The 23,433-nt window shown below is 41.4% G+C and overlaps 1 protein-coding gene across 3 annotated transcripts in view; it reads right to left on the reverse strand.

Annotated features, from left to right (window-relative positions):
* Positions 1-23,433, reverse strand: part of BNC2 (basonuclin zinc finger protein 2) — a gene marked incomplete at its 3' end in the record, with an annotated part of 286,270 nt that overhangs the window by 110,846 nt on the left and 151,991 nt on the right. For all 3 annotated transcript variants that reach the window (XM_082843054.1, XM_082843055.1, XM_082843053.1), the window contains one exon: positions 11,595-11,830. In XM_082843054.1, coding sequence (XP_082699180.1) covers positions 11,595-11,830 — 236 coding nt within the window. The remainder of the gene's footprint in view (positions 1-11,594; positions 11,831-23,433) is intronic.

A 23,433-nucleotide genomic window follows, 5' to 3' on the forward strand; every position in this document is an offset into this window, starting at 1 on the left:
GGCTTTTTATTAAACCAGCTGACCTACTCATTAAGTCGAAATGCGAACTCTTCTCACACCACATATGAAAACATGCATATTATGATCAGGTATAATGCATGAGTATACGGGTCTCCACAAAATTAAAACAGAGAGAAGCATCTACTCCCGACAAACATTAAGAATTACCTAAAACTCTGATTTAAAGTAAATCAAGTATTTCTCAAATTTTAAAAATAATTTTTGTAGGTAGATTTTCGAAAGGCTTATTGGAGAGCGTCTGTCTGTATCAGACACAAGTGTAATTGACTACAAAAATCCATAAGCAAAGGAAGCTTAATGACCTTGCTTAATTAAAATGTGAAACTTCAGTCTCTTAAATTCCATGTATATGATTTTACAGGAGGCTTCAGTAAGTCACTCTCTTGACAAGAGCATTCAGATTGCAGAGAAGGCTGCAAAGGCGTTAATGACATTTACCCGCCTAATAAGAACTGTTCACACTTCATGGTTTCTCCTTGTTATTGCTCAGGACAGACACTAGCACCTCATTGAAAGATCAGTGCTGCAAGGGAAAAAAGTCCCCTGGAGACACCTCAGACTTGAGGAAAAGCACTAAATCAGGTGAGGCTACACAGATGACATGTTTGATTCTCAGGGGTTCTTACTCAGCCTATGACCATGGATCTGAGGCAGTTAACACACAGCCAATCAAAACCCTCCCCCACTCCCAGAAGACAGGGCCATCCTCCTCTGCAGCAGGCAGAGTGAAGGGTAGGGAGAAAAAGAAACTTCTTTCAGGTGCCCTAGGTCTAACAGGATCCAAATGTCTTGTACTGCTCTCAGTTAATCTCCATCAATGTGTGGCTGAATGAATAAAACACTGACCTTTTCACCTAAGAAACCACAACTTGAATCCAATGTAAAGACACCGGAGGATCAATGGACAGAGGCACTCATATTTTAAAGCAATGAAGCACTGCAAAAAGGGAAAGGGGAAAAAAAGAGGTTTTTGCCTTGGATTTGGCCACAGATTCAACCCAGTTTCCCTGGCTCAGCTATTATGAATTGGATCTCTGATTCAGAATTGAAAAGCTCCCAGCACTGCCCCTATGGATCTCAAAATCTGGCACGAGCCCATGGCTACTGCAAGCAGACATTCCCTCACATGTCAATATGTGGAAAAGTGATTCCTGCCGGTGATGGAATGATGGCTGACTCAATGGAATATACTCAGCATGAACTCTCATTCTGGCAGAGATGACAGGACACAGAGACAAAGAGCTCTTAATTACTCTTTCAAGGGGAATTTAAATGTGTTTTGTTGTTAATTTAAAATTTCTAAACCTGTGTGCTGCACTTTTAAAAGAAGCAAATGAATGAACCCATTTAAGGTACATCCCCAGCTACCCACCTAATTCTGTGTCTTATCAACACACCGTAAAATAAACAGGCTTAATATTGACGGATACTCTAGAGGCAAAAACCTATGGTATAGATACTCTGTGGTTTAAATGTCAATTTCTCTGAAGCCTGGCCTAACCTGGCCTGACCATAAGCCAATATTTTCGGTGGTCTGTGTTCCAAACATTCTCCTATTTATTCCACTAAGGAATCTGGGGGGGAAAAATGCCCGTTGTAGACAAGTATTCCTTCAGAATCACATCCCAGAGAGGATGCAATGTGCACCAGATTCTTCGAATTACCACATTTACTCAACTGCTATTTTTAAAACCAAAAAGAAAAAAAAATCCACAGCAGGAAAAACATATTAAAATAAAAATAGAAAATACAGTAACCACATTACTCATTCTAACTAGAAAGCTGCCTCTGACACTATTATTATGGCTTTGCTAAAGAGAGAAAATTACATGAGAACAAGGAAACCTCTCCTTACAGACAGGACCTTCAGTTCTCAAAGCCTCTGAAAAATGCTTTCCTGGGGGCTAGAGGTGAGAAATACACAGTAAATTGCAGATGAGCTCTGGAGAGTAAATGCGTATCAACCAATATCTCCTTCTCTTAATTTGGGGTCTGATGTACTATGGTCTATTGTGACCATACGAGGCATTGCACTGTTAACGCAAAACTACACTGTCCAGCCTACCCTCCAAGTCTCTCGTCCCAGGTTTACCTTGACTGAGGGAGAGAGAGAAAGAAAGAAAGAGAGGGGATACGGAGGTGACTCAGTTGCCACCAACAAATGAAAATACTTCCTCGATAGCAACAGGACCTCAAATGGTGAATTTCTAAAAATAACCGTTTATGCAGTTACTAGCCAGTAATCCACCTTTTTAAGTTTAAGTTGTTTAGCAGCAAATGTCAGGTCTGCGAACCAGCAGAATCACTAGTCCCTCCCCTTAGAAACGGATGGTGACGTAAACATCATGTGAATGAAGAACAGCTTCTGATCAACAGGCCCAGATTGGCCTAACCACACTCACCAACACCTCAGCTCAAAGCTGCTCACCCAACCGAAATGCAACGCTCTCCCTTAAACTTGTTCATAACTCTCCCCAATGTTAACACTCTTCCTAAACGGAAAAAGGTTTGTTCCATCCCTTCTACTAAGTAACAATCTCTCTCTTCTTCCTGAAGAATCTCCTCTTTCAACAGGTCTTCCTAGAGTAATTCAATTTGGCAGTGGTCACTTGAATTCTACTAGCAAATGTACTGGCCCGCGTTCTACTTTCCAGTTGCTGCTGGCATTACTTCCATAGCTGTCATGCATGAATCAAAAAAGTGTATCTTTATTTATGTTTGTCCCATCTGCACAGATTTAGCAAAAGCTTCTAGAAACCTGCACAGATCCTCATCTCACTTTCTGCTTTTCACAGCCCTTCGTGATCTCACGTATGAGCATTTGAAATGTAGGTCACTCCAAAGAAACAGATGGTAGGCTAGGGTTGGGTCTTGAGAACCTTCCCGTGATTTTTGCTAGTCGTGATAGAGCTCATTTCCTGAGCAAGCCCCTCTCATTCTCCACTTGCCCCTTCTGTCAAATTGGGGGAAACATTAGAAAAGAACACAGTAGCTCAAATGAGATATATGGACACGGAGAAGAATCACAAAGCTTTGTTGCTTTAGGAGCTTAAGGGTTTTGGTGAGTGGGGAACTGGGAAGTCGCTCAGCTTAAGGAATTAACATTTACTGAGCAATACTATGAATTTAACAAATGACTTCTCTTTATCCTCAAAACCCTATTATGTAGGTATCATCAGGAAAATGAGGCTCTTAGAAATTACTGACTTTTTGCAAGGCTAGGGAGCTAACCGGTGGTAGAACTGAGGTCTAGACCCAAAGCTCAGGAACTTTCGACTTTAGATTCAACAAGGAGCATAAAAGAGTGTTGCTCTGGAGATCATATGGTTTAATCAATGCCATCACAGAGAACATCCATTTCAAGTAAATCTGAACTGGTTCTTACCAATGGCAAATGGCCAGTGAGCTCTGGGCTCATTTCTGCTCTTTCTATGCAATACAAAACCCCCCCCTCCATCTCCCACAGACATAAATCCTATTCCAGTAGTCACTGAATTCCATGCTAGAATTTGGTGGGCTATGTATTTCTACTTTGCAAGGGTAAAAGGAGGAATATTTTTATTTTAGCTCTGAGCACAAAACATCAAGCTACGTCCTTGGATATAAGGTGTTTATTTTCATTGCTGTTCAAATTGTTAGCGCTTTGGCAAGGGATTCAAAAATTCCTGTATTCCATTTCCAGCTCTGACCCTGCCTGAGGCCTTCAGCTACGATAATAGTCTCTGAAACTCTCTCTCTAATAGGGAGGTTAGGAGGATTGCTGGGATACCATCTATACGATAGTCCAAGTGGTTGGGAAAACGGGCACTGTAAATACAGTACACTGTCCTGAACCATCTACTTTTGTATATCCCTGCCAAAGACAGGGGGATCTTGATCCCTCTGTGATCCTTCTCGCCTGCAGGATTCACATATGCTGAAATGATACGAAGACCCCTTATACCATGGTGGTGATAATCCGATCTTCAGTTGGAGTCAAATAATCCCCCTCTATGCCAATGCTATGGGTCATCTGTATGTTCTTATAGTTTTGAGCTTAATTCCCACAATTTGTTAACAGATGCTTTTTCCTTGTGAGTGAAGGCTTCCTGAGAGATCTTCTCTTGTGTACTCAGGACATCGTAATTAATCAACAAAATTGGTTATTTAAAGGACTACCTAAATGAATTTATACCTAGATCCATTTTTCTTTCTGCTCCAGAAATTTCCTCAAAATCTGTGAGGTCAGATAATAGCCATAAAAAAAGGGTGACTATTTTAAATAAGTTTTACTTTACGCAATGGGGTGAAAGCCCAGATACTCTAATCAGTTAAATAAATCTATCAAGTACTCATTCATTCTTTGCCAGGTGCTTGGAAGGGTATTGAAAGAGTTGATGAAACAGAGAAGTGCAATGGTAATAAAATGATAGTCATATATGGAGTTAAGTCATTACTCAAAAAAAAGCACACATGCACACACCATGTAGTAATGGTTAATTTCCAGAAGATTGCTGTGGGCTACTTACTGCACTAAGGACTTCATACATATCATCTGAATAGCCTTTATGATGAAGACACTTAGGTTCAAATACGTTAAATGACCTATCTTAGGTGACAGAGCTATCAAAAGGTATAACCAAGATTTATACCCACGTCTGTTCTACTCCAAAGTCCAAAATCTTTGTCATGATACTCTCCCGTCTCTTATTTGTAAAATCAAGCATGTACTATGTACATATGTACATGCAAGTTTGTGTATATGTATGTATATGCGTAGGTATGTATGTATTATTTATTTACAATTCAATTGTAGCTACCTTTTTACCAGACTGGCTGGTAAGACACTCTGTTCTAAGAGGCATGGTGAAATATACAATATCCAGGATTTCAGGCTGCTTTATGCACACAGTTCTAAAATGGCCAGGTTGGCAACAGTCTCGAGCAGCCTCTATCATCATCTTTTTCATCGTCATGTTAACAGTTAACATTTACTGGATACTTAGCAAGCAGCACGACTAAATGCCTTACGTGCATCATCTTATTTTAGCTTCACAATAAACCCATGAGGTAGTCGATATCCCTGCTTTACAGGTGAGGGAGCCTAGCCTGAGGTGGATAAAGACATGAGTCTATTTCACACACTTAGTAAGACCTGCAGCCAGAACTTAGTAAGAACCTGCCTTAACTACACTAATATTCTGCCCTAAGCTTTCCTGGCCCGTTTAAAAAGAAGGCAGAATGCTGGCTATTCCACCACACATGAGAGGGGCACTGACCTGCGGGCATCCTGCAGGGGCAGAGGCACAGCTGGGAGCGACTGTTCAGTGGGACTAGTGTCCTAGCTCCCTTCAGTCACATGGCCCTAATCAGACGTAAGCTCTCATTAACGACACGTGGAAAAGTGACCCACTCTACTTTCAGGCCTGGTCCATGAAAACCTCCCACACCACCCCTTCACCCACCTTCTCTTGGGACTGCCACCGGGATGAGGAAGCTGAGGTCCCAGAGAAGGGCAGAGCCATAAAACGGCAGAGGCTCTAAACTACTACTCCTCAAATCCCCTCTGGGAGGAAAGTGTTCACCACCCAGGAACGTCGGCTGGTCTCGCTGAGAAGGAGAAAGAAATTCCTATTGTGCTAGGCCACTAGTATTTCAGGGTTTACTTACTAAAACGACTAACATTTATCCCATTAACTAATCGCTAAAATGTGCTTCCTATCTTTTCCTAAGCATTGAACATGTGCAGAGAAGCATGTTTGGCCCCTGATACTGCCCTGCTGTTAACTGGTCGGACCTAGCTCTATGCATAGATGTAAGTGAAAAGTACCCACTGGAATCGGAGTTTACAACTTCATGACTTCATCCCCGTTATTTCATCATTTTGCCATTCAAAAGCAAGAGAGATATAAAGGATTATCTCAATTTTAGAGATGAAGGAACCATGGGTAAGAATGTCACACTTTTCCATATTCACATAAATAATCAGTGGCAGTGCTGAGGCTTGAGCCTGATCTTACTCAACAGCCAGGGCCCCCTTACCATCCAACCTGATATCCTTTTATGGACCGAGAAAAGAGCTACTTCGCCTCTGCTCCACTCCCTGCACGTGATATAGTCGCAATCTTACTAATTAGCTATAAAACCTTTGCTTTTTTACACTCAATTACAAAAGGCATGTATCCCTGAAAAGGTAAGTCAAAGATGAGCATTTATAATGAAGCATAATTAAGTATTAGATCTAGAGGAAAAGTCTGCATCGTGGAAAGCAGAGAACAAAGGGAACCTGAAACAAGGTGGAGTGTCAGGAAGTAGGCAAGAAAAGGAATGCAAAAGAGGAACCAATTTCACCTAATTTTGCCATTAAGCACTTCTCAGGTCTTCTCTGTTTCCCAAACCACAGCACTTTGATGCCACAATGTGCCACATATCACATTCTGGAAATACAGCTTGGTAGTCTTAAAAAACAAAGCCAGAAACCACCCAAACACTGCCCATTGAGTCAGAGACCCACGTTGGAATCAGATTTCAAAATTTCCTCCCTCCAATATTTAGTAAGCACTATTACATGCCAGGCTGGGTGCTGGGAGGTGGGTTACAGTGACAAACAAGAGGTAAGGGGTTCTTACCCTCAGGAAGCTTACAGTACACCCACTGTGCCAATCTGCAGCCTCTGTGATCATGGAAAAGTTACTTGAGCTTCAACAACTACAAATGTTAATTCACTGGCAGTATCTACAAGAGGGTGGTATAAGAAAGAGGATTCAAAGAGCGAAACATATGTGAACTTGCTCCACAAAGGGCTGCTTAAATCCAAGTGTTTGCTTAATATTGATGTTTCCTACCACACGGATACCACAAAACACTTATTCTACACAGACCACTAGCTAGGGAGTGTGTGTGGGAGCTTCTGCCTCTCTTTTTACTGCCCTCAATGGCCCAGCTGCTATTACAGCCTTTGGTCCCCAGGACACCTGAAGAAAGACTAAGGGCCCTTGGACCAACTGAAGTCATTAGATATTCCATGGGTTCCATGGTGAAATGTCAAGCTACATCAAGTGAAGCAGGTTTCTTTACCCATTCATTTAACAAGTACTTATTGAGTACCCTGCCTCTGTGGCATTCCCGAGTGAGGAAGCCAGGAAAAAAAACATTTTAACAGTTGACTTGATTGATTTTAAATTGTATTGGAGCTTGAGGGATACAGAATCCTGAGATAGAGCCACATGAGAAGAGACCTACATGGGTTAAGCTGGACTGAAAAGGTCTCCGTGAAAAAGTGGGTGGACACCTAAAGGACAAGGCATTGCCCATGCAGAGAGACGAGAAGGGGAGTCCAGGTAGAAGAATCCACACATGCAAGTACCCTAAGTTGAAGAAGAGTTGAGTGTGTTCAGGAATGGAAGACTTCTGATGAACTTCACAGGAAGAGGCTATGAAGCGGGTAAGGTTGGTGGAAGCTACTTATCTATTCTCAGAAACCAACTTCTCAGAGCCTTTATTATGCTAATGTTATCACTAGGCTCTAAGAAAAGGATCCAGAGTGTAGGTCTGCCTAATGCTCAGGTCGGATCTCCGGAAGACAAATGCACCCAGGATACTCTGGGAAATGTTCTTCTGGAGTGTTGATTGTTCTATTAGTCCTGATTGTTTCAAGACACAGGTGACTTGAAATGTGCATCACGGCTCGTCCTCTCACCAGGCTGCTGACACTTCAGCTAATTATTCAGAGTGCCTGATATGGTTCCCTGAATTTTGGCAGGACTCATTTGCAAAGGAGGAGATTGCCACAGATGGACTGGCGTATGAACCCAGGCAAGTCAGTTACACGTTCAAACTGCAAAGAGACTGTGTGAACACTCGATTTTTAAATGATTAAATTCAACAATGATAATCACCCATATTCTTATATCCCAGGCCAGAGACAAGGAAAATGGGGAAAGAACAGGACACTGCTTTTATTCACTGTGAATAAACGTACTGTGAGATGTAGACTTGAAATACGAACAACTCTTCAGCAGCAGAAAAAAATATCTCGTGTTCCGTTGCAGTTTGCTTTTTAGGATCAAAGTGCCTATTTCCTCCTTTTTTCTGTTTTGTGAGAAAATGCCTAAAATTTACTTCACTTTTCTGGTACTTTCTGAAGGAACACTTTGATTGGTACACAGGAGAATACTGGGTTCTTCACCTTTAAGATACTACCTGGATTCTTAAGTCACTGTAGTGCAAGTCTTAGCCAGCTGGTTAGCTTATGAATCACACAGATAATCATATAAGTGAAAAGCAATTTTTACAGAAACAGTACAGGACCCTTGGAAAATATTGCTAGCCCCCAATAAATCTGTGCCACCACCATCATCTCCCTTTCTCTTTTAAGAGCCTCTTCAAACACGCCTGCAAAGGATAGGTTTGAACGGCCAGCTCTTCTTTCCCCCCACATCCAAAAATTCAAAATCAGATCAGACCCTGCTATTCTTCCACATTCAAAACTATTTCTGAAACCAGAAGTGGCTGTGTTTATATGTCAGGGATGTAGGTTTGGGCCCAGAGAGAGTTAAATTAATATCCTGGCTTCACCAGTTCAACTTACTGTACATCTTCATTTGCCCAGTAACACAATCTATAGCCAGCTGCTAACCAAGTCAATATGTGGTAAGACTAACAGCCACCCTAACTTGCCTTGATAATTATTCTCCTCTAACTGACATAATATTCAATATACTGTTGTTGAGAGCAATAATGCTAAAATTGATGCCTTGAGGGCTACAAGACAATTGAGTTTTAGCCAGATAAAATGACTTGTACACTAATCGTGCATTATAGGGTTCCACAACCTTTGGACGCACATTTTATAGTCTACCTGCTCAAAAATGTTACATATAATTATATTCAAAGTCATCTGAGCATATCTTATCATTACCATATATAATTTTAAAAGTATTGGCCAATAATCAAATAACATTGCTTTAGAGAAAAAAAGGTTTATTTCTACAGTCCAGCTCTTGCTTATTGTTTTTGAATGAAATGAGCATTTTCTCACTACATAAATAACAGTATTGTGTCCTTCAACCTCTTGCTTTTTTCCTAAACCAAGAATTGGTTTCACAAGAAACAAGTAGATGATAAATGCTGAATGACAAAAAGCATCATTTAAATAAAATCCATATGACATCAGTACTACCGATAAAACAAGACAGAAACGAAACCCAGTGTTCCTCGAATATAAAAATCATCTATGACTTTCTCAAAACGTCAGTTTCAGACCCTGAGTGGAGAAAACAGATCATATTAAATTTGAGACTTTCTCAGAATCTCTAAGACATTAATGAAAATTAATTATAATTTTCGCAATTAAGTAATCATCACAATAAGTGACAGTGTTCTTTATTAGGCAGTATTTCACCCCAAAATAAGAGACTATTAGTTTGTGGTTTTGTTGAATTTTCCTCTGAAATTTAATTTCTCTTGTAATTTTGTATCTTTAAATCCTAGGCCCTCACACACAACTAAATATGGAGTCCATTTTCTACGCCTGTCTTACAGTTATGTGGAAATGCTGAGAAAAAATGAACACCTAAGTAATAATTTCAAGTAAAACAAAGGACAGGCACCGTTCAAGGCAGAACATCAGGACTACAGCACAGAACACCGAGCAGGTTCTGTATTTACTGCCGTCAGAATGCTACGGGACACTGGGTGGTTACGATGGCAATTAATCACAGTCATGCTCGTATCTCTGTGTTTCAACAGTAAGAGATCAAGTGTATGGTCCCGCTATCTCAGGCAAAAATAGACACGTGGACCTGAAATACAGCATTGGTGACAGAACGAAGCATTGCACTGGAGGCAGTAAAGACGTGACGAGGTCAGGGCATATACTACCCTACAGTTTATAAAGGAAGGAGTGCTTAGCCAAGCTGACAGTGCCATTCAGAAATCTGCAAGAGGTTTGTTCCTTCCTGCAGGGTAGACCCCCTCCCAAGTGGACATTAATAATCATGTGTGGAAACAACTGTAGAAAGACGTGGCACTGTGTGTGTCTCCAGATTGGCCTAAGCGGGGATTGTGGAACTGGTTCCATGCTTTGTTCTTCCTGGCCCCTTCCTCCTGGACCCTGCACCGCCTCAGGACCCCCTGATCACCCAGGACTTAACTTTCCACTCACCCCACTGAAACGTCCCCAACCTGGGGCAAATGAGAGAGAATGCTTGTGAAAGTCTTGTATAAACTGAAAACGTAATATATAATTATTCCTGTTATCAGCACCATCTCATCTTCTGAGGGCCAAATGCCCTGTGCCTTCCAAGTTGACGTCTCACTACGAAATGATTCTACGCTAACTAAAGCAGTCTCGGGAGCAGGCGGGGGATCCTACCTTCCCCCTTTCTCTACTTCCACTCAGCATCCCTCATCCGCTCACCCTGGCTAACACCCGGTGGTACCACACAGGAGAATGACAGGAGCATGTGTGTGTTCACGCCAGGTTAAAGCCAGGGCGAGACTCAAGGCCCTCTCCCCCACTCATCACATACCAAGCTGGCAGCCTCACACACAACACAGGGTGGTTCGGGCCATCAACAAGGCTGGCAGAACCAAAACCAATTTTTTTTTTGGAATGGGTCAATTCTCCTGGTATTATCCCCCGAAAGAAATTTCAAAACATCACTTCAGATTCTACCTTCTCCAACTGTGATCTCCTTTGGCAGGAGGGAGTATTTCTTCATCATCCAGTGTAGTCTTTTTGGATCCTGGGGTCTCCCAACATGCTGCTTTCAAACATTTACCCTTCAAGGGTCGTGGGAAGACAGATGGCCATAAAAACATTTCAGAGGCAAAGTACACAATGCAAAACGACTCATGACATACGGCAAAAAATGATGGAAAAGGCGAGGAGGCTGGGGGCATGGGGAGTGGAGGCTGCAGGCCCTTCGGAAAAGTCTCAAGACTCTTACCAGACCGGAAGTGCCCCTGACACACAGAAGGGGCTCAAGCTGGAGGAACAGGTGCTGTGAAGGCCAAAGCTACAACCAGGTTTGCATGTTTTGGAATGTGAGGGTTTACTGATTACAAAAGCAGGGAGTTTACAGAGTTGTTCCTTTGACTTGGATGAAGAAGCAATAAATGGTTAGGGTACAGAGAAGAGACAACCAAGAAAATACCAAACCTACCAAGTAAGCGTGAGAACCAGCCCTACGAAACCCAGATGAAGTGCAATTTCAGATTTTCGCACACCCATCACCCTCCTCCGTACCCTCCCTTTTAGTAGGGCTTCGATAAAGCCTGTTGGGGAAGCCAGGAGGCCCGCGTTGTAGAGAGAGGGAGTTGAATTCAAAAGAATGCAAACAGAGCAACCCTAGGCAACAGGCCACTACTTCCTTTCTAACGTTCACCACTGAGGCCGGATGCCGGCCTGCTGGCCCACAGCTCCTTTCTTCCAATTCCCTGAGCAGCCTGCCAAAAGGACCACGTTAACCAGAATGGGGTGTGCATGCCCGGGCCTGTGAGGGGCAGGAAGGAGGGCAGGTTTGCCGAGGGCTCCTACCCCAGCCCTTCTCCAGCTGGCCCCCGACACCGGCTTGACGTCCTCCCCCTACCTGCAGGATGTACCCCCGGACGTAGTCACGCAGGGTCCAGCCCAGGCCGTGCAGGATGTGCAGCACCTCCTCCTGCTTCAGGACGCTGAAGAGACGGTCCAGCAGGATCTTGAGCCTCACAGGCACCGCCTGCGTCCCGTAGAGCATCAGACTGCTGATGTCAAACACCACGTTGGACTGCACGATCTCCACTTGGGTGGGGTGGTAGAGGTGCTGCGTGCTGAGCTTATCCAAGGCTGCGGTGGTCCCGCCAGAGGTCCAGGGGCAGGTGGGAATAAAGAGATAAAAAGGAGAGGGCAGAGACAAAGAAAGGAGAAACGAGTTACCGGAAGTTACAGGGGGCTCCATGTCTAACAGCTGGATCATAATCACAGATGTCTCAGCAGGACTGTGCAATGTAAATAGTGCTCTTCCCACCTCCTCCCGGTTTTGTTTGTTTGTTTGTTTGGATTCCGTGTGTTTATAAATTGCAGACGACAGCAAATACAAAATACATTTGGCTTTCAGGAAGAGAGCCACTGAGGAGGTTTCTAAATGACTGTGGCTGGCGCTAAAAACCTGACTAATTAATTTGCTAATTGAACTATGGCTCAACCCAAGTTACCACGGTATTCCCCTCCCTGCACCGAAAGAAGGAACACGCACACAGCTGCCAACTCAGCCACACGAGCGGGCTCAACCAGCATCGTTTTTCTGAGTAAGATTCACCCCTTATGATACCTGGATGGTTTGAAGAGGAAAAGAAAGGTGTCCTTTAGACTTACAGGGGAAAAAGGACTAACTCAGAGGGAATAAGGAAAGCTGACCTCTGGGTCGGGGGACTAGTCATTTACCTCAAAGCTGAATTAGCTAAGGGGAATTATCCCAAGACTTAATTCTCCTAAATACCCCTCTTGCTGTTTAGCTGTTAGTTCAGTGTTCTCTAAAAGTTATACAGGAGAGACAAACAAACAAGAAAAGGAATTCAAGTCATAATTAGGTATTTTATTAACAGCTCTGACAAGGGCTCAGTATGAGATGAAACTGGAAAAAAAAGTGACTACAATCAAAGTACAAGAATTTCTGTGTATTTCAGCTGCGTAATTTCAGGGCAGAAAACTGGGGATGACCATTCTCAGCGTAAATATTTTTAGTGGAACTAATATTTCAACAATTAGGCTTTTTTCTCCTCAAATCTAAGAAATCACATCTCTTCTCCCTAGCTCTGAAAGCCAAGATAAAGCCATACATTCTCATCCCCATCCTTATCTGAGTTACCCGGAACCCTTACTGCAGATAATGGGACCACATTTTTCCTCAGTTTCTCTAAAGTGACCCATTAAGATAGTGCTGTCTCACCTACAGGGCTCAAAGAGATGCTGAAAAGATGAATGAGATAACGAATGAGAGGTGCTTTGAACTCCTGAAGAGAACACAAAAGCATTAGCTCAACTATCAGAATTGTACACAGGACCTTCTGAAGATTAAAAGAGATAAACACGTGAGCCTGAAAGATGGTCATCTAATCTCATGAGTCAGGCAAATGGGTATCAGACAACAACCACCAGGCTCAAATCCTAACTCTACCTGCAAGCACCCAAGGTTTCTGCAAGCTCGAAACCATTCTTAATACCTTCTCCCCCAACAGCACAGGCTACCGTATGTGTACACTCTGAGCAGCTCCTCTTTTAATACACCGGTATTTCTGCATATTAATGTGCGTATTTAAAAGTGCATGCGAGCACACACTCACACTTTTTAGTATTTCAAGTGTATTTTTTTAGGGCTCCTCCTCCACTCTCGTTTCCTCCTGACTTGTGGTCACTGGAGAGTTCATGTACTCTTGATAAATTGCCTTCTTACATCCACAGTGTAAAGGCCCTTATCATTTACCCGCTGGCTTCATTCAACACATTTACTCCCAGGAATACTTTGTCAAAGAGTTCGGGTTTCCTCGTACTTCATTTCTTACAGCTGATTTGTCTGATCTTTCCTATTCTAGTGGTTAAGTCAACTTTGAATAAATAGCTTTAAAAATTAATTTAACGTTTGGGAAAGATAAGGGATTCGCAAGCGCAGGGACTGAAGTCTTCTCTCACTCCACAGGGCATTTAGACAGCAAAAATGCAGGAAAGAGGTATTATTACCCCTGTTTTTCTTCAAGTACAGCTTAACTACTCAGCCTTCTGATGAGTCGCTGCTCTGCTTACAGAAATCCAGCATGCAGGTCGAGGGAAATCTCCTCTTCCGTTTCCCTTTATCAACCTTCCTGGCCCATATCAAGCACTTCTTCACAAAATTATACTGCTGTGAGCACAACAAATATGAAACTGGGAGGGATGAGTAGAGGGGAAATAAAATGACACCAAACCTGATTTTTGTCCATGTGTTCGGCACCTTGTATCTATGCATTAAGTATATGCAGGTGTGTGCACCAGTGTGTCCTAGGGCCAGGCGGAAAGCTGTCACCCCTCTCCCTCTCACTCCTTAAAAAGGGCTGGAAGTTTTAGAAGATGAAGAGGACTAAACTGTTGAGGGCACAGAAACAAAGAGAAGTTGTTCAGAGAATTGAAAGAGCACAGGTGGAACAGGTAAAAGCAAACGTATTTCCCTATATATGCTTGTGAGGCCGCCAGAGAGTGAGAGTATTAAAAGGACATTACTGACTCTTTAGCATGCCACATGTCAAGAAGTAGGAAGACACATAAATAAATAGACCACATAAATATACAGTGGAGGTCAACAACTTTTTCTGTAAAGGTCCGGACTGTAAACATTTTAGGTTTATGGGCCATGCTCCGTGTTTCACAGCTACTCACCTCTGCTACTACAGAGGGAAAACAGAGCAGACTTAAATTAAACTAATGGGCATGTCTATGTTCCAATAAAACTTTATTTACACAAATAGCTACATTTTGGGCTCTGATATGGAAAATGAAGGAGCGGGCCAAATAGTTAAAGAAAGTCAATAGTTGATAAGGAAAAAGTCCCACGGGTGTGATTTAAGCAGCAGTTACCTAGGAGATGAGCCACAGAGGAAGGCTTGAAAAATTAAACTGCTCAGCTTGCAGATGTCAACTGCAAATTTCAGCATAAACATATCATCAAAGATTATGCTCGGTCAAATTTCTTGAATGAATCAAATTTTCTGCTTTATAACTGCTGGATCGTACTGCGTCACCAAGTTGACAACAGCTTTGGGAGGGGACGTCTCCTTGGTCGGCAAAGGGTTAAGTAACAATTTTTAAACTGTCATAATAACAGTAAACTGAGAACTGGACTTCTGCCTAATGTCATGCTCTTCCTATGTCTGACTGGGGGATTCAAGTCTGGATCTCAGGTGGGTTAGTAATATGAGTTGGGCCAATGGGAACGAAGGAAAGGTAGGGCAAGAACTTGTTCAGCAGGATGGAGTGGAAAAATGATGGTCATCTACCTTTATGAGCTATGGACCTAACCATCTGCTAAAATTGTCCTATTTCAATGGTATTGCCAAAATTCCACTTTCAAATGAAATCTTAGCCAGAAATTGGGTATAAAAATATATGAAAGTGAAGCTACTCTTAATAAAGCTCGAGTGAGCATGAATTTGACAACTTCCCACCACGCATTACTCTCTTCTTCCCTTCCTCCTGTGTAAGCATCTCAGTGGGACCCCTAGAGTTCCCAGAAGCACAATTTGAAAAGCACTTGTCTGCACAATAATATGATATCAATTGTTTCACCTGCCGTGCCTCCCCTTCATTCTGGGAACAGAAACTGGATTCCCTTCAGGGAACCCCTTTTCTCCTACACTCAGTACCATTTATTTCATAGAACAGAATATTCCTGAAGCCAGGCCTGGAAAACCAGTACCTCCCAGTTCCTTGGCCAAAACAACCAGTTTAAGAATGGGCAAGTGGGGCATCCCTGGTGGCGCAGTGGTTGAGAGTCCGCCTGCCGATGCAGGGGACACGGGTTTGTGCCCCGGTCCGGGAAGATCCCATATGCCGCGGAGTGGCTGGGCCTGTGAGCCATGGCCGCTGAGCCCGCGCATCCGGAGCCTGTGCTCTGCAGCGAGAGAGGCCACAACAGTGAGAGGCCTGCGTACCGCAAAAAAAAAAAAAAAGCAGAAAAGAATGGGCAAGTGACCTAAGTCTAAAGAGTGATATTGAATCCAGGCTTTCAGTTAGAAATACTAGGGAGTTCTTTCCTCTTCTTGAAATTTGTAGCTGGCAAATATGCTTGGGAATGAGAGTCACATGGAGGACAGTTGAGCCACAGGATGGTCTGAGAAAGACTAAGGACTGACAGTGTTGTTTGATCCAGAAGATACAGATATGGCAGTGCCTGAGGGTGGGACCCTCCCAGAATTTTCAGTTACACGAGACAACAAAAGCTCTCTCTCCCCTTCTCTCTCTCTCTCTCTCTGTCTGCTTGAGGTAGGATTCTGTAATTTGTATCTAAAAGAGCCTTAACTAAGACAACTACCTTTTGGGGGTGTCCTTCCAGCTAGATAACATGTATTTCAAAGGAGCTGTCAGTGGTCCAACAAGGTATGTTAGTTCCAGGCTAAATGCAATTCACAATTTCTCCAGGGTATCCTGAACAATTCATATCTCATACAAATTTGCAAAGGGTGATGGATGCCATCAACAACATTAATAAATAAAAATTATTGTTGTATGGGGAAGGGGAATAAAGGAAATGACCATTTAAGTACTAACTAAATATTAGGCATCATTCTAAAGGGTTACAATAATCTCGTTTAATCCTTTAAAAAAACTTAAAACTTAAAACTTAAAACTATTACTGCCTATTCGGAGATCACAGGTTCCGTGAGGGTCAGTAACTGGCCTAAGGTCACTTAGTTATTTCTCCCAAGAACTTCTTTTTCTACCACACGTTCAGATAAACAGTCAATAAGCAACTCTGGAAACGTGCAAGTCTTCATCAAGTTGGAAGTCCCTAACTCCCAACAATCTGGGTTTCCTGCCCATCACTCTGCCGAAGCAAGCATCTCAAAGGTCACCAACACCTGCCTTACTACAAAACCCCATCGCTTTTCCCTTCATTCTTCTCCATGATCTCGCCATAGCCGCTGACCTGATTGAACACCATTCCTCCTAAAATGCTCTTCTCCTTCATTCATGCAAACATGCGTTTATTCACTGGCACTTAACAACTTATCACCAAGGTAGGTACCGCATGCAGATGCAAAAGTCATCTTTGCTGTAAAAGAGATGTGATAAAGTACCGTAGGACACAGAAGAGAGGGCCACTCTGCCGGGAAGGAATACTCTTGTAAGTCATCAGCAAGCGAGAAAGGAGGACGACAGTCCAGGTAGACGGAACTAAGGCAGGGGTTCTCAAACATTATGTGTCTCAAAATCAGATGAAGGGCTTGTTAAAACACAGGTCAGATGGCTGGGCCACCTTCCCCTGGAGTTTCTGATTCACTGGGTCAGGGGTGGGGGCCAAGAATTGGCATTTCTAACAAGTCTCCACAAGACACGGACGCTGCTGGCCAGGGACAATACTTTGAGAACCACTGCACTAATGAGGTGTGTGTAAGAGAACTAAATATCCAAAGAATGTGTCAGGCTTGCAGCAAAAGAGTTGAAGATAAATACGGAAAAGTCAGATGGGCAGTCTGTAAGAAACCTTAACACTGCAGGCCAAAACCTGTGGAAAGGTTATAATATAATTTTATTTCTGGTTAATAGGATATAGAAAATATTAAACATTTTATAAGGTGAAAATGACTTATAATTTTAGATGTAAAACTCTGACGAGAGTCCAGAAGTTTATTTAAAGCAATAGGTGTCAGCTGGGGACACATGGCCACAGAGCCACAACCCCTAAGGAAGAAGGGTCGAGAGGGAGATGGTCATGGTTCGGGTGAAAAATTACCACAGGTGATGCTGACATATACGCCTACAATACATGCCACTGAAAACCACAGAGGTGAGTTAGAGGGCAGGATAACTTACGAGTTAAGTGAACAGGGTAGGAAATGTTTGCAATATTCCACTGGGAGATGCCCTGACTCAGTGGACTTCAAATGATGATCTGCCTAAACCTGGGGTATGCACCGGCCTTTCAGAGATACGCAGACATGGGGACTCAATTTCCAGATCCTGTAATCCCATATTTACTCTTTCCTAAAACTGATCCCCCTGAGAACAGGCCCGCCTGTTCATGCAGATTATCCATCCCCAATTCTCCTGTGAAAACTATACCCTTCTTTCCTTTACCAAATAAAGGCATAACTCTGACCTGACTTATACAGTGCACTGGCGCAGGGTGTAAAGGTCTCCTGGGGGGGTCAAAATAGTGGCCAGTTTGAATCGCTTTGTGAAGCCTTGTTTAAGGATTAATAAAAACACCAAGAACCTGGAAAAGGACCCTCTTCCCCTGGTTATGCATATACAAGTAAAGGGTAGCTAGAACCTGATATTCGGGTCTATGCTGGAGCATTCAGAATTCAGACCTTATGTAAAATGGGCAACAGTCACGCACTCACCTCTTGCATTCCTATTTAATAAGGTATCACTTTTTAGGAAGTATCCTGTGAGCGCAAAGCAAAAGTGTCTAATGCTGAAAATGGCTTTTCCCTCCATTCTTTTCAATTACTCCTGACACTCATCCCCAGGAGGTGTCATCACCTGGGAAAAAAAGCCCCCGAGCACATGTGATGCCCACTCTTTTAAATTCAGTTTGAATATTTTCCCAGACCTATGAAATTTCGAAGATGCACTGAATAAAACCTGTGGATAGGAATTTTACAGAAATTCAGAAACAATGTTTATCACTTAATAAGGCAGTTACTACCTATTTAATCAAATACCATCAAAATATTTGTTATGATTAATCATTTTCATCTTATAAAGTTTTGAATATGTCTACATCCTGTTAATAGAAATACAATTAAATTATGACCTAAATGCCAAAGCACTTAATTTTTAGCAGTATATAACTTCTTTCATTAAACACATTAAAAGTTTGACCATGTTTTTATAAAACATGGCTCTTATCTACTTTGTTCCTAAAGTCCAACATCAGATTGTGATACACACAATCATTATTAAAGTAATACCCTGACTTTTAACATACTCGTCATTTCATAAAAATCTTAAGTTATACATTATAGTGCATCATTACTAATTAAGTAATGTGAAATAGCATTTCTATTGTACACTTATTAATTTTATTAGCTCCACATTTTATTCTAGACTGTTTTAGCAAACTATCCTATGAACTGCAGTTCATAATTTATTATTTACAACTTTTCTCAAAATGCATATTAATACATTCATTTGTATTGAAATGTTGAGTTCATTTCTTTTCCCAGTGATAATTCAGCCTGATTTGGCTATGAGCACTGGTGGAAATTTTCATCAATTAAGAAAGCTAAATATGCAGTAATAAAAGTTATCACCTTAAAAAAAAGATATATTGCAGAAGTCATCTGAATAACTAACACAGTATTTTAATTTTCTCAGTCTTTTTGGTGTATACAAGAATAAATGATATGCCTCTAAAGTGAAAGACTAACAGCTAAGTTTATAAATTGGCATTTGCTATGTCTTGTTAATGTCTTTCTCCAGAAATTGAGAAAGTAAATGACTCTAACAACATCTGGGTAATAAGGTGGATGAAACAAAGAGAAACTAACTGATCACTGTGTAATTGTTGGCACATAATCTGAAATGATTTCTAAGAACCGAATGACAATGTGATAAAGTTCCTAGTCCCACGTATTCATGTGAACAGGTGTCTGAGCACTTAGATCTGCAAAAATGGGGAAGGAACCGATAGTGTACCTTTCCTCTTTCTTACAATAAGTACTATTCATTTATTGATACATGAACTAATCTAGGAAGAAAAAAATTTATTGCCCTATCCATTTTATTGACAGATGCATTTCTGACAAAAATCTACTTTATGTTTAATAAATTATGAAAATATGTAATATTTATATTGCTTTGATCTTATTCCTCTTGATAAAAATTAAACAATAAAATTTCCATTTATGGATATATTATCTTATTTTCTTAATTTTCCTTGCAGACATGAATGATAAAAGACTTTGCAGTGAACATATGATTTCATTTGTGGTAACGTTATTTGGGGACAGTGAACTGGAAACAAGAGTTAAGAGAAAAAATAATGACTTAGAACAATGATTTGAAGTTCCCAGTGTTTCAAGAGCGCTTGTTATCCTCCAGATTAAGGACAGAGTTTCTAGGGCTAGACTCCAAGGGTTCAAATGCTAGCTCTGCCACCAACTTGCTGCATGACCTTGGCAAGTTACTCAGCATATGGAAATGTTAGGATGGAACTTTGTTTTCAAAATTCTTTTGGGGGCAGGCAAGACAATAGCATGAAGACCACTACCTTAGTACAAGGAGAAAGAAAAGGAGAACAAAGAATCAAGACCAAGCTAACAAGTACGGGGAAGAAAAGAGATGCTTGGAGTGAAGATGAGTCAGGGTTACAGGATGACTGAGATTTTCAAGTTTGGAGGATTTGGACGGGAAATCAACTGAGATGCAGGGGACCCATCAGGATTCCAGAGCAGCTGCCTCTCCAGCTGCCCACCTGTGATCATCTGCCTCTAGGAATCCAACTACTCCTATACTACACCGGCCATCCCTAACCTGTAAGTTGAGCTCTACCCAAACTCTGTGCCCTCAACTCCAAACATGTACTTGTGACCCCTACTGCTGTGAAAGGTAAACCCAAGAAACTAGGCCAAAATGCTTGAAATCAAATCTTTTTTGTTGTGATTTTTTTTGGACTGAATATCTCATAGATGCTCATTGAAAAAATATAAATTTGAGAAAAAGAAAAACAAACGGAAGACAGTCATACATAATCCCACCAACCAAAGGCACTACTGTCTACATGTTGATGTAGCTGCATCTACTTTTCTTCAGTCCATAATTTTATGTAGTTAAGGGTCACACACTAGTTACAAATTTCTATCTTGTTGTTGTTTTTCTCACTGAACTTTATATAGCATGAACACTCAAAATTATCTCTGACTACCTAGTCCCCGTAAATGTCTCCACTGCAGTTCCCCTGGATCTAACCCTCCTCTCTGGCCTACCTTCTACCACTTCAGTAGAGGCTTTTAGACCCTCCTAAGCCCACTACTGCAAGCGACTCCTGGCTGGTCTGGTGTGGTGTGGTCTGCCTCTGCTCTCTCTGGTGTACTACAGAAAGAACAGAGTCAGTTCTCAAGTCAGTATTCTCAAAAGGCTGCTTAGAATATGTCTCTTTTCTGCTCAAAAGTTTCCAGTAATGCTCCAGCCCTACCCTCCCAGCCCCCAAATTCTTAACCTGGGTCAGAAGACCTTGGAAAGACTGATTTACTACTTTCCAGCCTCATAACCCTCTAACATGGCTCTCTGTTCCAACAAAAGTGAGCTGCCCACTGCCTTTCTAACAAAACTAGTGAGGAAAGCAGACTTTAAAAAAATACACATTAACACACAGTATTACAAACTGGGTATGTGACATGAGAACGTAATTTAAACAGGGATAGGGATGGGGTGTTCCAGGCAAAGCCATTTCTGCTAGGACGTGAACAAGGGAGAGTAGCACGTGATGAGGCTGGAGAGACAAGCAGGGTTCCAACTGCTGAGCTACATTTTTCAAATTTTCAATTTTTCAATGCTGTTTATTAAGGGCCTTTCCTCTTTCTTTATTTACCTTTTTAACTACCCTTTTCTTCCAGCTTCCATACAAGTTCTGTTTTTCTTTTCTATAAAACTTGGAGAGGTCCCCTCATCTAAGAGCAAACTGTCTCAACAATGATAGCACTTAAAGTGAGCCAATCATGCACATACCAACTACACGTTGCCCGTTTACTGGGTCGCTTCTGTGCCTATTGTATCATAAGAGCTTCAGCAACCATATCTGAAACATAATCAATCAAGGGTGTTCAGCTCTCATATTGTTCAGTGGATGGACACAGCTAGTGTGCAAAGATAGGATTCGATTCCACTGTGCCACCCAATTCTTGATTTCACTCACGTCTCATTCTCAGCCCTCCCCTCTGCTCTTTACACTCTAGACAACAGTGGGGGTAGGTAATTACAGCAGTTTAGGAAGTGAGATGGGGCTGCTAGCTGAGCAGAAATTAACTAAAGTTGCATAATTTATTCCCTTTCCTACCACTTCAAGCATTATTTGGGGGCATCCAATGGATTTCTAGGTAAAAGCAGTATGAGATCTAGTGGTATGAAAGAAAACAGGCTTAATACCAGGGTGTAGAGACCACATCATAATGAACAGACATTATGAGAATCATAGTTCAGATCACTAAGTTTGTGATCCATGTGCTAGATCTATGGTCTCCTAGCTATAGGAAAAGGTAATAGTAGAGCCAGTCCTCCTCCATATCCATGGGTACTGATCCATGGACTCAACCAACCGTGGATGGAAAATATTCACACACAAAAAATTCCATAAAGTTCCAAAAAAGCAAAACTTGAATTTGCCATGTCCTACAACTACTTACATAGCATTTACATTGTATTAGGTATTATAAGTAATCTAGAGATGATGAACGTATATGGTGGATTTGGGAGGATATGCATAGGTTATATGCAAATACTACAGCCTTTTTACATAAGAGACTTGAGCATCCATGGATTTTGATATCCGTGCGGGTCCTGGAACCAAATCCCTTGGATACCAAGGGACAAGTGCATAGACTTTTGAAAGGGGTCAGAGAACAGTCAACACAATAAGGTAAGAAGAGCATCTACAAAGAAAAGATTATTTTTCTTTTGTAAAAGGTCTGGAGGAAAAGCAAAAAAGCAAACAGACAAATTAACCTCTTTTTTAGTATGCAGAATTTTCTTGGGAAAAAGAAAAGGGTTTAACTGTACCATATGGATACTAGTTAGAAAAAGAAAAAAAATCATACAATAAGAGCTTCTTAAACTGTGAATTAGGTTACTGAGGGAACATAATTTACCTGGATTTCTTTACAATGCCAGAAACAGAAGTTTAAACTGGTAATTTTCAGGCTATAAAACAAAGGAGAAATTGAAGCCTGGATATAATTTCAATAAACACTTTGATAGGATCTATAGTTTTTCAAAGGAAAGTGGTGGCTAAGCCACAAGACCCAAAAAAGTCAGTATGGAGAAAACTCATTTCTGTCAGGAACAGAATCACCATAAGGACAACAGCCGGAATTTCCGTGCTTCATTAATGTAAGTGTGTAACGTAAAAGTAAAATAAGTATAAAATGTAACGCAAAATATGGAATAAATATGAAGTAATATATACTTTTAACTACGTTGCTAACTTAAAGAACAAAGTAATGTCCTTTATAAAATTCAGTTTTCAAATGTATAAAATAGTACCGGCAGTGTGTGAGGGGTGGTTATAAAAGAACTTGCATCTATTAAATGAAATGTGAATAACTATTTTTTTATTTCGATTTTTAATAACAGGAATTACTCCCCAAACCTTCAAATAAATTAAAATAAATGTAAACCTGTAATTCTACAGACTTCACTTCCAATATTTTCTGTGAAGGTCACAGAAATAAGACCATATTCAGATACATTTTTTTCTTAATGTAGGAGTATAAAAGTGCTTTTCACCGATCCTAGAAAATTGGCTCTCAGTGATAGTTTATAGTTCTTAGTTTTCCACAACTTTTTTTAAACATAACTTTCTTTAAAAGCCAAATTCAAGTGACTTAGGTGGTTTTCACAGGAATACGCTCAAATACTTCAGGCCCTGATGTCCAGTGGATTCCATCGAACAGTTGTTCAGGCATGGCGGTGTGAAGCTTATAGCCATTCAATAAAAGAAAAAGTGAGCCAAATGGAACGATTTTTCAAAGCCACCT

The sequence above is a fragment of the Leucopleurus acutus genome (assembly GCF_964270905.1).
Source record: "Leucopleurus acutus genome assembly, chromosome: 7".
Classification (NCBI taxonomy): domain Eukaryota; kingdom Metazoa; phylum Chordata; class Mammalia; order Artiodactyla; family Delphinidae; genus Leucopleurus; species Leucopleurus acutus.